Here is a 17284-nt window from a genome sequence, read left to right as displayed (position 1 = left end):
TGAGACAGCAGTGTATTAAATCACTTTTAATAGAAGAAAATGTGTTGAAATTGGAATGCATCCCACACCTTGGTAGTAACAGTGCTGTTTGTAAAACACTACAGGCTTCAGATCTTCACTGTGCCCATTTCCCGTGTTGGTAGAGGTGGAGGTTCCACTGGCCTGTTAGCCTGCGGGTTGTACTTCTCAGCACAGGCTAGGGCAAAACTGTCCCCGTCAGCCATCACCTCTTGGGATTTAATTATGATACATGATGGCATCGACATAACCTCCGGGTCAGCGCACAAAAATCCATAAGTTGCATTCCGGCACATGAGCACTTAAAGTTCTGAAGGGCATATCGCACTATTCTAGCTCACAAATAAAGTTCAACTTTTCAAGTCATTACGTAACTAACCGTTTATCACAATATTTAATATATAAAAAAGCATTTCACACGACGACACACCAAATCAATAGAAGTCATTATCAGAATGGAAAAGTCTGCCGCTCCTGGGTATAGGACCGACTTCACACCGGGTTACCTGCCTGCGGGACAGACAAAACAAATGCTCCATGTTGTAAAGTGGTTCGAAGAAGGTGATGAATTCATTTATAAACAGTTTTCTGTGCATTTTGTCACATTTACATCTGACAAAGCAAAAATGAACACGAAATCCTTAAACAATTAACTGAGCTTTGTAAAATAATGGCAAAATAGTCATCCAATCTTCTAAAGTCTATATATTCTTAAGATTAAGAGTCAGTAAAGAAGAGGGACACAACCATAGACCTTAAAGGTGCACTATGAGTTCCTGTATGGTTTCAGCGCAATTTCATTTTTGTCTCAAATCGTAGGCATCTCTCCTTGATCCGCTAGCTGCCTGGTCCCTGAACACACCGTGAAAAAGCCCGGTCTCAACGTCAAACAAACACCAGAGGCACAGGCTGGGCACCAAACAGTCCTTCCAGAAAAATGCGGAGTTTTTTTTGTGATTGTTGCAGGCAAAAATCCTTGATTATGCGGCATGTTCTCTTAAAAAATGCGATGGAATATGCGGGATATGTATGCAATTTTATGCGATGAAATTGCGGGAACTTGCAAAAACTGCGGTTTCATCATGGCTTCATCGCGGGGTTTGCAGCTTTTCGATGATGTTCACGTCACTTCATAATGTCACGTCATAACGTTCCCATGGCAACAGGGGAAAATGGCTGCTCTTGTGTGAAGTACACGCAACATTTTTCAACTTTCTGCTAAGATATATGTGACTTTTTTGCAACGAAAATGCGGGGATTATGAAATCATGCAAGCCCCGCATATTTTGCGTGGAAATCGGAAATTTATGCGGCGAAAGTGCAGCGTATTTGAAAAAATGCGGCCCCCGCATAAATATGCAGACTTTGGCTGATTATGTGTTGAATTATGTGATCGCATAATCACGTTTTTCTGGAGGGACTGACCAAAATACAACAAACCACTCCAGACAATCACCAACAAGATGGTTGGGGGAGGGGGTTAGTGACAGTCATGACAGTTTCGGAAACATGGGGGGAGGGGCGAGCTTGTTCCGTTTTGTTTGAAATTGACTTGGAGCGTCAACAGAAGTGACCATGCAGGAACTCATAGTGCACCTTTTAAAGCAAAAATGAAAAGCTAAATTAAACTACTTGGGGTATATTGGGGTTGCACTGTTTTAAAAGCTAGTTGTGTCTACCGCTTACCTTCATTAGGAGCCTTGTCCCTCTTTAGCCTTTTCAGGTGCTGCCTCAATCTCTTCAACACCAGCCTGGGTCATCAGGTCAGCGATGTTTTTCTCCAAATCATCAATGCGCGTGCTCATCTCATCAAGTGAAGAGGCAGTTAAGGCACATAATTCACATAAGAACTCACAGTTACTCTTAAATGGGTGAAATCATATCTAGGTCAGTGTCAGGCCATCATTGAGACACCAATCTATTATTATATTAAACTAGATTCAAGTTGGAAGCCTTAATGCATTTAAATCAATGAAAAACGGATTGCATTTTAAAAGACTAGTGCAGTGGCCGGGCCAATTGCTTGGCCTCCACCCTCCAGTAATGTTGCTTGCAGCTTTCTCGAGAGCCGCTCCGCCAAACGCACTCGACACTGCGCTTCCTTGGGTCCTGAGGAATACACCTGCCTTGACATGGCCGTGGTTACACTTTTCTTTTCAATGCGACTTGTGTCATGCGATCACGCCAGGACGCGTTAACTGTCAAGTATGTGCGATCGGATCTTGCTCGCACAGGGATCCGATCAGCCAGACCACATGCTGAGGTGCTGACTGTTTTCTTAATCCCACCCCCGCTGGAATTCGGACCGTTCTCGCACTGTGTGTGTGTGTGTGTGTGTGTGTGTGTGTGTGTGTGCGCCTTCTCCTGCCTACAAACACTCGGACCAGAGGTGGAATGTAACTAAGTATACGCACTGTACTTAAGTACAATTGAGCTTTTTGTACTTTTACTGTTACAAAATATATATATATATATACCCAGCAGTATATTTAGTTATATTTAGTATATATAATTTAAATTAGCCCCACCTTTACCAGCTGCAACAAAAAAGGTATGAACACAATGCATCACTATTATGATTCAGTAATATATATATGATTCTGAATTGGGCCATTCTGCATAATGAGTACTTTTACTCTCGGAACGTAAAGTATTTTGAGGTTAACACTTTTGTACTTTCACTTGCGTACGATTTTGAACGCAGTAAAAGATCTGACCTTACAATACAAGGCAACAGAGTTCATCAGTACTCAGGCTGCTGCCTGGCGGATTCTTAAAGGCTTCACGTCCCTTCACATGTAACAACGTGACATCATGACTTCGCGTAAACATACACGCCACTTTCTAAAGCCAAGTGGCGTGTTAGAGAGAAGACACACCAGCCCGATACTCGGCCGTCGGACCGTCTGGCGAGGTCCGTGACTCGAGTCTGTTCAGTGTGTCCCGTGCCGTCGGCATTCATTTGGGCCGACCTGACATGTTCAGTCGGAGACAGGGCAGTCGGGACTCACCCGGAAATGGGGAGCGGATGAGCCTCTCAAAATCTGACAAATCTTTTAAACTGACCTTTGTTGATCTGAAATGAAGACAGATTCAGAAACTGCATGGCCTATTTCTCGCTTAAAATGTTTTCAGAAACACGTTTCGGTGAACTATTTTAGTACAATATGAGATCGTATTCTGAACAAGCCGCCATGACAGTCTGGCTGTGAATTTCCGGAGAAAAAAGAACCACGTGACGCATTCGTCCAATCAGCTGCCGGTTTTCATTTTCTGGTAAATAATCATACTGTTAATGGAAACAATACAGAGCAGCGCCGCCTGCTGCTATGAAGACGTATTACGTTTTGCGCACGCGCAGAGCGTACGCTCAAGTCGGCGTCGCCTCAGTGTGTTCTGAGGCATTTTTTGGACCTCGGGACCCGACAATATACCTGCCAGGTGTGAAGCAGATAGGATTAACGGTTCTTAAGATATGAGAAGGACAGACACACAGACAGAGATCCCTTGCTTTATAGTTCGATTAGTTAGGATATTCCTCCCGATGATCTGGTCTGACATGGTCTGGAACTTGTCCTGCATCTGTTGCAGCAGTGTCTGGACCTGTGAAACAAACAGCACATATACTGTCACAACTAAACAATTGGAAGTTGGTTTCAATGGAGGATTACACAAGAGGATTTAAGCAATAACACGGTCAGTGGACTATTGACTATTAACAATACCTCTGCCACTGAAAAAAAACATCAGCACTCCCACTCTCATGCATCATGCCTGCGATCTATGAATGGTTTAAAAAGGCAGCAAGACAATGACACAAAAGTATCTAGTTTCCTTGACAACAATGTAAAAGCTCTGTAACCATGGAATATGATTATTTCACTGCAATACGCTTTGTGCAGAACAATAGCACAATCAAATTATACTATTCTGTATTGGTGCATTTTGCTGCCCATCCCATAATGTGGCTCTATAACACACAGTGGTTTCTAAAGCATTGTCTGTGCCCCCCCCCCCCAGCCACTGATCAACAGTTTCACCCAATGTATGCTTCAGATACCAAAGACCTGTGGTTAACAGGTACTACAAGGAAGCTTGATAAAATGAAAGTTAATTAAAATCCTAAGTAAAAAAACATTTTATAACAACTGTAGGCATCCTTGAGGAAAATGATTGGAAATGAAAAGCTCTACTCGACAATTCTTGTGAAAACAAAACTATATATATATATATATATATATATATATATATATATATATATATATATACACACACATACATACTTACTTACGGTCAAAAGTTTGGGGTCACTTAGAAATTTCCATTCCACTCAATTATAGACAGAATACAAGCTGAGATCAGTTGCATTGTTTTTTTAACCAGGGCAGCAGTTTTCAGATTACATTATGTGCTTACATAATTGCAAAAGGGTTCTCCAATGTTTTCTCAGTTAGCCTTTTAAAATGATAGATTAGTTAACAGAATGTGCCTTTGGAACATTGGATGAATGGTTGCTGATAATGGGCAATGTAGATATTGCATTAAAGATCAGCCACCCACTCAGATCAGCTGGTATTCTGTCTATAATGGAGTGGAATGGAACTTTCTAAGTGATATATATATATATATGAAAAAAAACTACCCCTGAGGACTGTTAAAGGTTTAGGAGGGTAACGTTAATTAAGGGATAATGTAGATACAACCCCGACAGGGCTTCATCTCCATGACAACACTCAGAAACATTACCAACTACATTTGCCGTGTATTTAATAGAATAAGTAGCTAGCATTCAATGTTCTGTGAGTGAAACGGCACATTATTCAATATGATGCAGCATGGGAATTGACAATTACTATTAGAACAAGCGACTCTACAGAGAAGTAGCTAACGTTACACAGCAGCAAAACTTGTCAAGTAACTAACTAACGCCAATGAATGCGGTTTACTCGGTTGTGATGTCATGTAAAAGCCAAACTGACCCTTAACGTTACATAACGTGCTAAACAAAAGGCAGAACGTTCTGGCGTCAGTAAACCGGTTGAACAAACCGAGCCAATTGACCTATTTAGTTATACAAACAGATGAATAACATGAAATGTTACAAATGCTGCAAAATAACGTTCGCTAACGATAGCTTGCCACAGTTAGCATTCCTTTTGCCACTGCTAGCTAGGCTGCTGTAGCTAACGCTAGCTTGCCATCACGACCACGACTCACCACATTGGTAAGGTCCTGCACCGACTTGGGATCCGTCTCCGCCATATTGTGGTGTAAATCACTATCAGTGCCTGAACAGAACAAAAATTCAAAACGCCGTCTACCGTTTGTATTCACTATCAGTTGTGTAGCCTTAGCTAACTGTTTGAAATAGATAGCAGTCCTTCGCACCACCACCCACCGCACAGTCAGCTGTTCTACAACAGAGAGTCTCGCGAGAGCTGTGTGGCGATGCTAAGAAATGTGGAGTTTTGAATGGGGAGCATGTACAGTACTATCAACCTCTAGTACTACTTCAGTAGTTTTCTTGAACCCTTATGGCCTCAAGAAGCATGTCAAGAAGACCATAAACGGCACTCATCCCAAGCATTTATTCACCAAAGGCTACATCCCATTAAGTGCCGTTACGACATGCATGTTTAATGCTGGAATTTGGTAAGTCTGAAAATAATAAACACTGTATGTGTGTGTGTGTGTGTGTGTGCGCGTGCGTGTGTGTGTGTGTGTGTGAGAGAGAGAGAGAGAGAGAGAGAGAGAGAGTTTATGTGTGCCTTCAAGCGCGTGCACGTTTGTTTCTCCTCTCTTCAGAACGAGTTGGGATTTAAAAGTCGGAGCTGCCAGGGAACCCTGGGTGTTTTGACTCCGACCAACATCCGTGTCCGAGTTGGTGTTCTGATAAAGCTGAAGGAAAGTGAATGAAGGCGTCGGGTAAGTAAAGGAAGTTGTCCACAGTTAACCTGTAAAACGTTGAATCTTACATTCTTCTACTTAGGCAGACATAAAATCTGTATCACGGGCGATACATTATCGGAGCAGTGATCATAAAGTGCGTGTTGTGAGCGCGCTTTTTAAAAACAAAAAAAGTACCCTTTTTAGAACAAAGACGCCGACTCTCAGAGGATGTTTTTTTGGGGAGGTTTTGGAGTTTAGCTCAGACTAGTGACTTTGACATTACACACGTTTAACCTACACAGTGTATTATAATATCAATCTATAACAGTGTAACCAGACTGTGTAATTGCTGTTCCCTTTTGTGCTGTTACTGTAGTTGCCGGGTAGCCCAAAATTGATGCCTGTATGTTCAGGCATGCTAGTAACCCAACCCTATGAAGCTATGCTTTGCTTGCATAACAGCATGTCCTGTTACTAGAGGTGGCCTAACACATTACTACTGTGGTGTGGGCGTGATGGTTTACTCAGACAACCAGGCAGAAGGAAATGGCTGAAATAGCTGGATTGTTAAATTCTTGAATAATGTTTATCTGTAGGAAACATAAAAATAAATAAAGTAAAAAATACACTCTGGATTGTGTTAAAGGGCTGCGTTCCAGTTTGGCATTTTCTTTGCATTAATCTTAGCTTTTTAAAATTCTCCACAGAAAGATCAGGGAGACATACGGTACACTGAGGTGAAGATAACTTGAGAATTGGCTTTCGCTCCGCCAGATCCACGTGCCTGGCTCTATCCCCCAAAGCAGAGAGGTCTTGGCTGGAATATATTGACGTCCTTACTTACAGCTGAGTTATGTGAAATAACAGATGTCTGATGAGTAATCAGACCCACTTCATCTTCTGGTTGACTCTCGGTGTTCCAACTACAGCTGCATCTCTTGTGTTGAAATAGCCTACTATCAGCAACACCAAGTGTGATAAAAAGTTACTAGCAGAGAAACTGCCAGTGAACTTTTTTTTTCTTCAATTTTTCATGACTAAAGCATTTTTTACAAAAAAAGTGCCGACAGGCTGTCTTGCTATACTGAGTGACTTGTCAGCTGACACTGAATGCCACATACTGTATGTATGGGAGCAAAGGAGTTTATATTTATGCTGGCCCTCTGTTTTAGATTTTGAAGTGAAAATCATACTCTTAAGTGATATTACACAGCCACAAGAAGGATAACACTGTTCCAAATGAATCACGTCACACCAGTTTCCTGTACTTCTCACTATTTGAGTGTACTTCTCACCTACATATCCCTCCGTGCCCTGGCCCCACAGTGCCTCTCCGACCTCCTCCATCCATACACCCCACCCCGAAACCTGCGGCCCTCAGACACTGGCCTGCTCTCCATTCCCCACACCAGACTCTGTACCTTCGGAGACGGAGCCTTTAGTGATGCAGCCCCATCCCTCTGGAACACCCTCCCTGCAAATATCCGAAATACTACATCCCTGGACATATTTTTAAAAAACTCCTGAAACACCACCAGTTTACCACAGCCTACAACCCCCCTTAGCTTAGCCACAGTCATTCTGTAAAGTGTTCTTGGGTTTCATGAAAGGCGCTATATCAATACAAGTTATTATTTTATTGTTATTATTTGCTCAGAATTTGTAGGGCATGGTTTTGTGTACACAGCAACATCGTGGTGCTTACATCCAACATGCCCGTGTGCCATTCCCACTTTCAAGGAGTTGTTTGCCTGTATTACAAAATCACATTGTCTGAAATGAATCACTCTATTTGTTCTGGAGAACGAGGGAATCGCTAATCTTTATTGATGTTACTATCCCTTCAAGAATGCCTGCTAGCACTTGGCACAAAACACCACTATTTCAAGGATTAGAGTACCTGAACTAGTTGGGCTACAGACAGGACAGCTTGGTAATACGTTCAACTTTGTGAACACTCCCAAGTGAAGATCCTGTAGAACACAAACTTGCATTTTGACTTGTTATCTTGACACTGTGGCAGCCAGGGCACCTCGGTGGTGCCCCCAATACCTGTCATCTCTGCTTTCACTGGCTACTGGCCATTTAACCTTTCCTTGCACTCCACTTGCTCTCTCTCTCTATGGGACATTTCTACATCTGTGACTTCCATTCCCCGCCTGTCATCCCCGTCTGGCTATGTGGCTGCTAATTCATAAAGCACACATCTCTACCTTTCTGTAAATGTGTGAGCCTACATTACCGCTCATGTCTATGTAATGATACAACGTTATTTGCAAGGTCCAGGTGTGCATGTTCTGCACAGGTAAAATATTCATTAAGTACCGTATAAGAACTTACTTATTATAATTATATGATTATTACATTTTTCTGAAATGAAATAACTGGGGTTCCCCACACTTGTATTCCAGCTGACCTAATGACCAGAATAAGCAGAGTAGTTAAGAGTCAGTGTTTGTACATAGTAGCACATACAGTACGTATGTATGTTTACCACAAGTTCTATTCACATAACCTATGTGACCGCCTCTGCCTGTACAGCAGGGGCATGACTGTATATGTGCATATACTGCACGCACTGCGAATAATTTAAAGGTCCTATGGCATGCTGCTTTTTGGATGCTTTTATATAGGCCTTAGTGGTCCCCTAATACTGTATCTGAAGTCTCTTTTATATAGACCTTAGTGGTCCCCTAATACTGTATCTGAAGTCTCTTTTATATAGACCTTAGTGGTCCCTAATACTGTATCTGAAGTCTCTTTTATATAGGCCTTAGTGGTCCCCTAATACTGTATCTGAAGTCTCTTTTATATAGACCTTAGTGGTCCCCTAATACTGTATCTGACGTCTCTTTATATAGACCTTAGTGGTCCCCTAATACTGTATCTGAAGTCTCTTTATATAGACCTTAGTGGTCCCCTAATACTGTATCTGAAGTCTCTTTTATATAGACCTTAGTGGTCCCCTAATACTGTATCTGACGTCTCTTTCCTGAAATTCAGCCTTGGTGCAGAATTACAGCCACTAGAGCCAGTCCCAAAATGAGCTTTCCTTATTATGTGCCATTTCTGTGTCTGTAGCTTTAAATGCTATTGAGGAGGAGAGGGGCAAGGTGGAGGGTGGGGTTGTGGCCTTGACCAACTGCCATGCTTCGCTTGTTTGCAAGCCATGCTGTCTCTCTCTCTCTCATGGGCAGGCCAAATTCTCTGGGCGGGCAAAGCAGAGAAAGGGGAGGTAACCTTTCCCCTTATGACGTCATAAAGGGAAGATTCCAGATTGGCCCATCTGAGCTTTCATTTTCTCAAAGGCAGAGCAGGATACCCAGGGCTCGGTTTACACCTATCACCATTTCTAGCCACTGGGGGACCATAGGCAGGCTGGGGGAACTCATATTAATGTTAAAAAAACTCATAAATTGAAATTTTCATGCCATGGGACCTTTAACACTATTATTTGATTACTTAATAATTTGCTCCATCAGTTCATTTTCAAAAACAAAGAAGCAAAGCAAACAAGTTGTAATGGTGTTGAAGCTTTAATTGTCAAATGTTTTACTAAATTAATATAAAACACTTCATCAAAAATGTAATGAATTACGTTTGTTTTGACAGACTAATCAGTCAGTAAGTACAACGATATTTTCAGACTTAACACAATGTAGGAAAAGGAAAATACTGGTGTGCTTAACCTAAAAACATGAAGAGATGTTGGCTTAAATATGTTTAGTAGCTACAGAAAAAAGTCTGCACTCACGTGGTAGTTTAACAGTCTTTAACAGTAGGAAGAGTAGCACGTGGTCAAGGACTGAAACCTGTATACTGGATAACCACTGCTGTTGTGCAACCATGACTGATAAGAATATATAAAAGCTCTAACATGATCTCGTTAACCTCAAGAGTGAATTTAAGAGTAATCTAAATAAACGATCTATTTCACTGCAGACATTCTGACTTGTCATAGCAGGAAAAGCACAGGTGTTACTAATAATATTGACAGTGGCTCTGTTCTATTTAGGCGTCCCAGTAAGACGTGCAGGGCCAGCCTTGACCAATCTGGTACCCTAGGCAAGACTTTAGCTGTCGCCCACTTGCATGGCAGCCGATTCCACCACCAATCATTGTGTTCACACACGCACACAAAAACGGCATAGCTTTATGTCTTTGAGGTCGTTTTTATTTTAGAAACATAACAAAATACTCTTAATTAAAGGTGCCATAGGTAGGATTGTGAAGATCCAGGACTAGGATCAACAACTTCTCAGTCCCTCCCCCCTTTCCGCTAAAGCCCGAAACGGTCTCCTAAGCCCCTCCCCCCATAAGGGAGAATGAATGTGTGTGCATGAGCAGTGATTGACACGCAGTTAGACACCTCCCCTGGCCCTGATTGGTGCATCTGAACAGGGAGCGGTGGATTTTTGCAAATCACACCACAGGCTGTAGGTGGTGCCAGAGGAGACTGATTTCTTTTTTAAATGACCTGCTTCATGTAGTTCTACTGGAACATAGGGTCAGTTTCAGCAAATATGACAGAAAGTTAGTTTTATAAGTCGTACCTACTGCACCTTTAAGGTTCAGATGGACCAAAACATTAGTAACATCAATCAATTGTGACGCTGAACAAGAGCAGTGTTCAAAATCTAAGAAAAAAACACCCAAAAACAGTATTAAAAAAAAGTGCCATCAGCATTATAAGTACAATATAAAGAAACCAGTGCAAACCTCAGTGTTGTAGTCGAGACCACCTAAACCGAGACCAAGTTATTACCAAGACCAGAATGTATCGAGACCGAGACTTTGAGGTTTGAGACCGAGACAAGACCAAGACCAAGACCAGACTTGTGTTAGACAGCCAGAGCTTCTTCTCCTGTCACCTGCATTCACTTTCTTGGGAGTGCGTGTACAGGGGGCAGGGAGAGCGGGGTTTACGGTAACAGATTTCAAATTAGTCAAGTTATTGGTTGCATTTGCAAGTTTTAACACATAGGCCTAAATCAGACAATGCACAGGCAATTTAGCGAGATCCCTGCAGTTGTGGTCTTGACCAGTCTTGTAATGAAATCTGAGTCCTCTTTATCTGAGACCGAGACAAGACCGAGTAAAAATGCGGTTGATTCCGAGCAGTGTTGGGAGTAACGGCGTTTAAGTATAACAGTGTTTAAGTATAACGGCGTTACTAACGGCGTTATTTTTTCAGTAACGGAATAATCTAATTAATTACTTTTCCCATCGTTGCAACGCCGTTATCGTTACTGAGAATGTAAATTGGCGCGTTACTACAATTTGGTTGAATGAAGCGCGAGGTGTCAGGCTTTGGCTACACATCAGCTGCCTGGAGAGAGCGGGGGTGGGGATGATGATACCGTCGCAAATGCGATGATGATTGGCTGGGTGGGCGGATGCCCTGCTCACGCTGTCTCACTGCACGCTCTGACTACCACTAAACACAGGACAGCGACAATGGCGACGAGCCAGGGAAATACAAAGGTAGCGTTCTCGAACTGGAAGTACCGGCACTACTTCTCGCTCATTGAAATTAAAGGCAAGAATGTTTCTGTAACATGCACGCTATGCCCAGGAAAAAAGACTTTATCCACGTCTGCCTCAAGCAACTCAAATCTTATGCAGCACCTCACATCAACACATGCTAACACGACACTTGCTGCTGCTGCTAACCCAACCCCAAGCCCAAATGCAGCTAGCGTGAGCTCCAGCGAAGGAGACGGAGCCACTCTGTTAAAACAAGCGATTTTTCTGTATATGTTTTTGTTCTTCAATCAGTTAATATAAACATCTTTGACGTTAAAGATGTTATAGAACGTAATAGCGTTATAGAACATAAAAAATAACGTCACAGTTACTTTGCTGAGTAACTAATTACTTTTACAATGTGGTAACTGAGTTACTAACTCAATTACTTTTTGGGAGAAGTAATTTGTAACTGTAACTAATTACTTTTTTTAAAGTAAGATGACCAACACTGATTCTGAGACCTTCAAAAAGGTCTTGAGACCAAGACCGATCTCGAGTAGTACAGCACTGGCAAACCTAAATATAGTATAAATAACAGTGTTGTGCCCAAAAATTATATCAGAAGGTCTATTGGTGCAGCCTTTAGTGATACATTGCTGGGATGTGCTGAAGTGAGTGAGTCAGGTGGCCCAGGATTTGCAGGGGTGGAATTAAAATATTTGAAAAGTGCATCTGAAGAGAGAAGAGTAGCTTATGTGACCACTGCCCCAGCCAATAATAGCACCTAAGCCACATTATAGCCTATAGCATTCTAAACACAAACAGCAACAGTAATTACACCTAGCATTCATGCACAAAACATGTCTTCTCTCACATGATGCATGCTGTTGTTTGTCTATATCTATGATGCGCTGGGGTGATGCTGCACCTGCAGGCAACCCGCAAAGTAGCCTATTTAATAAAGGCATTGTAGTTATGTTGTTGGGGCTTGGAGCTCCACTATGGATGGTGCCCCTAGCATGCCGCGGCCAACCCTGAAGCCCTGACACACAACCAGGACCCTTAAACTGAAGCAGCTAAATGTAATTCAGCCATCAGTCAATTTATTATTTCCACCTCTGCTTTTCCTACTGTAAGACAGGCATTCAGTAGAAAAACCCTGCTGGCCTAATGATTCAAATATATTTTATTGTTTCCAAAGATATATTAAAATTTGCATATGTTTTGGCCAGAGCCATTGTCTTGCTTTAAATGAAATTAAATTTGTGGTGAGAGAGAGTATTGTGTAGTCAGCAGGCACATCTATTGAAAACACACTGGTCCATCCATAACTAAGGTATTTAAATGTAATCAGCTTAATAGGTTTTACTGCTGATGGGCTCTTGGGGAATGTTAATTTCAGGACCTGGTATTGACCTCTGGCTCCCTCCGAGCATCCATCAGTGATAATACCTCTGCTGAATTCCCAATATATTCTATATCCTATATAGGGCTGCACAAAATATCGTTTTTTATCGATATCAACTGGCGCAATAAACACCTCGCTAAGGGCTGCGACATATCGCGAAAGACACTTTAAAAGAAAATATCAGTAGAAAACTGCACTTTAAAATGTAACTGTCATTTTGTTAGTGTTGCCTTTTAAAGCAATAGTGCGAAACTTTTTTTATATTAATGAACGTCCGTTACATTCAAGCCATTACCAAATGAGTTGCTACAAAGCCAATTAAGACTATCAGCTCCACACAACTCTCTCTGGATTTCTCAGTATGGCTGAGTTCAGAAGATTGTGTCGTCCGGCTACTTTCGGGCGCAGAAAATCAAGTGAAGATAACTACCTCTTATGAGGAGTCCATCATGTTTTTGTTAATCCTCCGTGTCCTCCTTGGCTACTAGCAACTGCGTGGAGGAGGGATGGGGATGGTGCGCGATTACGGAAGCCTTGTGTCATGTGGATGCAACAACACTGGTGTTGTCATTGCTTAGAATTCATCATGGGGGAGACAGAAACCACGCACTATAGCTTTAAATTCAATTATTTGTTCAAAAAATAATGGTGGAAATGATTACTTTTCATTTCTTTTAAATTCAACATCCAATTTGTTGTATCTTAAAGCTTTAGTGCGTAACTTTTTTTTATATTAAAGAACGTCCGTTACATTCCAGCCATTGCCAAATGAGTTTGATTGTGAAGATAATGACCTCTTCTGAAGAGTCCATCGTGTTTTTTTAATCCTCCGTGTCCTCCTTGGCTACTAGCAACTGTGTGTAGGAGGGGTGATGGCGTGTGCGTGATTATGAAAGGCTTACATCATGTGGATGCAACAACAGTGGTGTTGTGATTACTTAAAATCCGTCACTGGGGCGACAGAAACTACGTAGTAGAGCTTTAACAGAATACTGAAGGCAGCTGAAATGCAGAACTGAGTACACTTTAATATCTGTTTATTTATTGCAAGTAATATCATTATCGTGATATTCAACAACGTTATCCCATATCGCATATTTGCCTCATATCGCACAGCTCTTATCCTATATTCCTTTCAATTAGCAGCGTCCCAGGTGCAACCTTCAGACCCCCCGGGACACCCCTGAGCTTCTCTTGGCCTGATGGATTCGGAGGTGGTTGTGCAGGAGGACATGGAGGGCTCGTGGACGTTGCTGTCCTGGATTGCGTCCTGCCTCATGGTGTTCGGGGGGGCCCTGCCCTATGTGCCACAGTACCAGGACATCCAGAGGAGCGGCAGCAGCGAGGGCTTCTCCACCCGAGTCTGCCTGGTGCTGCTCATAGCCAACATCCTGCGCATCTTCTTCTGGTGAGGAGAAGAGGGAAAGGCCTGTGTTTTCACATGATATGAGTGTTTGTCTGTCTTTCTGATTTTCTTCTGTCTACTTTCTCTCTTTTTGCCCTTTGGAAGACACAGGCCATTTACGAGGTATTTCCTCAGATCAGTCTTGGTGTCAGAAATGAATGGAATAGGAATAGGATCAGGGAATAAAATTAGATTGATTATATAATAATGTGCTGTTCCCCTCTAGCCTGACAAGCCAGACCCACATCCAGATGTTGGGTCTGGGAACTCACCATTGACAGGGCTCAATCCGAGGGGCGGGATAAACGGTTGTCTTTCAAATTCCCTCTGCACGCAACAGGATAGAGCTCCAACCAACCAGAGCAACGAAGAAGGTAGCGGAGCTAGCTGATTGATTAAACTTTTGCCTTATCCGGTCGGCAAAACTCCGAACACATCTTCCTTTTTTTAAGAATGACTTCAGTCCTGTTCTTTGTTCTTTTCTCAAAGAAAAGCTTAACTCCAAGTCTTCCAGAAGACTGCTGTTCCCAGCAGCAGCAGCAGCAGCAGCAGCCATAAGCCCGACCACCGACTCTATACACGATGTGATTGGCCTGACCAGAGTTTGTTTTTTCCAGCTCGCAAGCCAACGAAGAGTGCCTAGACCCCCCTGGCTGCAAACTAAATTTGCTGCCGCTAGGGTGGGTCTAGATTTCTAGGCTAGTTTCCCTCAAGACTTCTTCTTAAATTGTTTTACAAATCAGAGAGAGAGAGAGAGAGAGAGAGAGAGAGAGAGAGAGAGAGAGAGAGAGAGAGAGAGAGAGAGACACAGGTCATTGTTCTAGGACAGAAGAGAGAATTTAATAGATTCATTATAGAATCTGGTTGGAACATTGTATTATTTATATGGTCTTTCTGTGCCGCTTATAGCCTGTATGACATAATAAAACCCATATAATTGAATAGTATAGTTATGTGTGTTAACCGTGGTGAATATGTGTCTTGTTTGTGTTGTAATTGTCCTTACTTTTATTACAAAGGCCACATTAATTTGCTGTCTATAGTGTTAGATTTTATTTTATAAGTTCTCTCCTGTATCAACTCTGTCACCTCTTGAATGTCATTGGTGTTTGGTTGCGTCCTTGCAGGATAGGGAAGCAGTTTGAGCTCACCCTGCTGCTCCAGAGTGTGATGATGATCCTCACCATGTTCGCCATGCTCCACCTCTGCTGCACGGTCCAAAACACCAACCGAGTGAGCACCAGGCAACACCGACTTTCAGGTAGCCGGCTTTGTTCCAAAAACTCATGACTGACAGCAATCATAACTGACATAACACAATTAAAACCAACAACAATTATCACTGGCATGCACATACAGTAGTAGTACAACTCATTTCAGGGTAGTAAACCACATATCCAGCATGCCACTTCTCTCTGTCAGCAGTTTAGATGCCAAGTGCTTCAACTCCTTCTTCTTACCAAAAGAGGGGGCCATTGGAAAAGCTTTACTGGCAAGGCTGCTGTTTTCAAAATGTCTTAGCGCTGACAGCCACTTATTTAACACTAATCAGATATTCACTTGCCTTATTCTTTAGTTACTTTAGGTTCCTTGTCTCTGGACGTTAAAACAGATGCTGCTGTCCAGTGGTTATGTTAAAGCCTGAAGGGTGATGACATTATTTCATAGATATTAAAATATGAAAGAAAAAGCAAGGCAAAGCACAAATGTCCTATGGATGTATTAGTTGCTGGACTGTCACACATACAATTAGTCTATTTTGGGCACAACAGCGTGTGTGTGTGTGTGTGTGTGTGTGTGTGTGTGTGTGTGTGTGTGTGTGTGTGTGTGTGTGTGTGTGTGTGGAAGGAGGAAGTGTATGAGGCATCGGTGCAGGGTGAGGGAGAGGGAGGCCAGTCCAAGATTATTTTCAGGGTCACTCTTTAAGGGGTGCTGTCTTTTATGGGTAATTGTGTTTTTTACAGACCCTTGAATTGATTGCTTTCGCAAATGGGCTGACAGAAATTCAATCTAAGCACAACTTTCATTTTGATGGAATCTTGTAATACTCTGATCATGCAGAGCAGGGTGCATTATTGAAGACATAAATCATGATGCGTGTTTGATTTGATGTCGATTGGCTCGTAAGGAGGGGAATTTCTTTATGAAGCAAAACACAGAATGTGTGTCCATTTGTGTCGATGTCGGTGGCGATTCTTTCAAAGTGACTTTCGATTGAGAGGCGAGAGATTGCGTGTGTTTGGACACGAGAGCAATGATCATCTTTATCTTTGGCATCTGTGCTTCTCTTGTCTCAGCGAAGAGCTGGTGTATTACTCATCAAGGCCCACGCTTAAACTTTTTCATGGCGAATATAATCGTTTATGATGACTGGTGGTGGATTGCTTGGGGATGTTTTTTTTATAGGCTTTATATCTAACTGTGCCCAGTATTTGTACACATGTTGCAAATACATTGGACAATAAGTCTGCCTGCAAGCCATGTACAAACACTCTCTGTTATAAACAGGCTTAGATACAGAAAGATGATAGATTAAAAATAATGCAGCGATACAGAGTTTGTCCGTTATGACCCCGGTTACTTAAACACAGCATGACCACCCTCTTACATCACGCCCCCCTCTCCGAAGGATTGGCCTGAGGTCCGGTTTCACAGAGCGTGGGTACGAAGGGGGATGGTGGGTCAGGACGAGAATAGATCAGAACAGCCTTTCAGTCCTGACTACCCGCTCCTCCCTCCATCGCTAAGTCTTTCCAACAGATCAAGGTCTATGTAAAGTAGTTTCTTCTCCCCAAGATGCACATTGGCATGATTTCTAACTCTTCTCGAAGATCTCTCACGCTAAGCTCTCCGTTTCCGGTCATTTCTCCGCTACCCACTCAGCACCCTTCTCTGCCTTTTCTCTTTCTCTTTCTCTTCCTCTTCTTCCACCTTCCTCCGCTGCTCTTCTTCTCTCCTCTCTCTTCTTTCTGTCCCTTTGTGTCGCTCGTTCATCTGCTCCCACCTCTTCTTCTTCTCCTCCTCCTCCTCCTCCTCCTCCTCTTCCTTCGCCTATCTTCTCCTTTCAGAAGGGACATCTGAGACTGAAGTCCATG

General features: G+C 42.5%; 2 protein-coding genes across 6 annotated transcripts in view; one reads left to right on the top strand and one right to left on the bottom strand.

The window, feature by feature from the left end:
• Positions 1-10: 10 nt before the first annotated feature.
• On the bottom strand, positions 11-5503 carry hsbp1b (heat shock factor binding protein 1b). Of its 2 annotated transcripts, none has more exons than XM_036002870.1 (4): positions 5236-5503; positions 3555-3621; positions 1701-1831; positions 11-524 (listed from the first exon to the last, which is right to left on the bottom strand). In XM_036002870.1, the coding sequence occupies exons 1-3, from the start codon at positions 5278-5280 to the stop codon at positions 1710-1712; spliced, it is 234 nt and encodes a 77-aa protein (XP_035858763.1). In that variant the 5' UTR covers positions 5281-5503; the 3' UTR covers positions 11-524; positions 1701-1709. The 2 variants fall into 2 exon arrangements, with proteins under 2 accessions (XP_035858763.1, XP_031160822.1); XM_031304962.2 differs by having other exon boundaries at positions 11-528; positions 1705-1831; positions 5236-5502.
• Positions 5504-5553: 50 nt separating this feature from the next.
• The window catches only part of si:dkey-246g23.2 (solute carrier family 66 member 2), a 78428-nt gene continuing 66697 nt past the window's right edge, over positions 5554-17284 (top strand). The window contains exons 1-4 of one of the 4 annotated variants that reach the window (XM_031304959.2): positions 5562-5670; positions 5824-5943; positions 13931-14192; positions 15317-15450. In XM_031304959.2, the coding sequence (XP_031160819.1) occupies positions 13987-14192; positions 15317-15450 (340 nt within the window). In that variant the 5' untranslated portion in view covers positions 5562-5670; positions 5824-5943; positions 13931-13986. Of the gene's footprint in view, positions 5671-5823; positions 5944-13927; positions 14193-15316; positions 15451-17284 lie in introns of all 4 variants that reach the window. The other 3 variants (XM_031304958.2, XM_031304961.2, XM_031304960.2) reach the window with 3 other exon arrangements.

This window comes from Sander lucioperca, chromosome 7 (assembly GCF_008315115.2).
Source record: "Sander lucioperca isolate FBNREF2018 chromosome 7, SLUC_FBN_1.2, whole genome shotgun sequence".
NCBI lineage: Eukaryota > Metazoa > Chordata > Actinopteri > Perciformes > Percidae > Sander > Sander lucioperca.
The sequence above is the reverse complement of the archived record's forward strand: the minus strand, read 5'-3'. Positions and strand labels throughout refer to the sequence as shown.

Bases quoted from the DNA above. Each gene is read 5' to 3' on its own strand.
- hsbp1b (XM_036002870.1), bottom strand. From the start codon at position 5,280: ATGGCGGAGACGGATCCCAAGTCGGTGCAGGACCTTACCAATGTG. The intron at 3,622-5,235 runs GTGAGTCGTGGT...TTTGTTTCACAG, and splicing joins TGCAGGACCTTACCAATGTG to GTCCAGACACTGCTGCAACA. The intron at 1,832-3,554 runs ATATCCTAACTA...CTGCCTCTTCAC, and splicing joins AGACCAGATCATCGGGAGGA to TTGATGAGATGAGCACGCGC.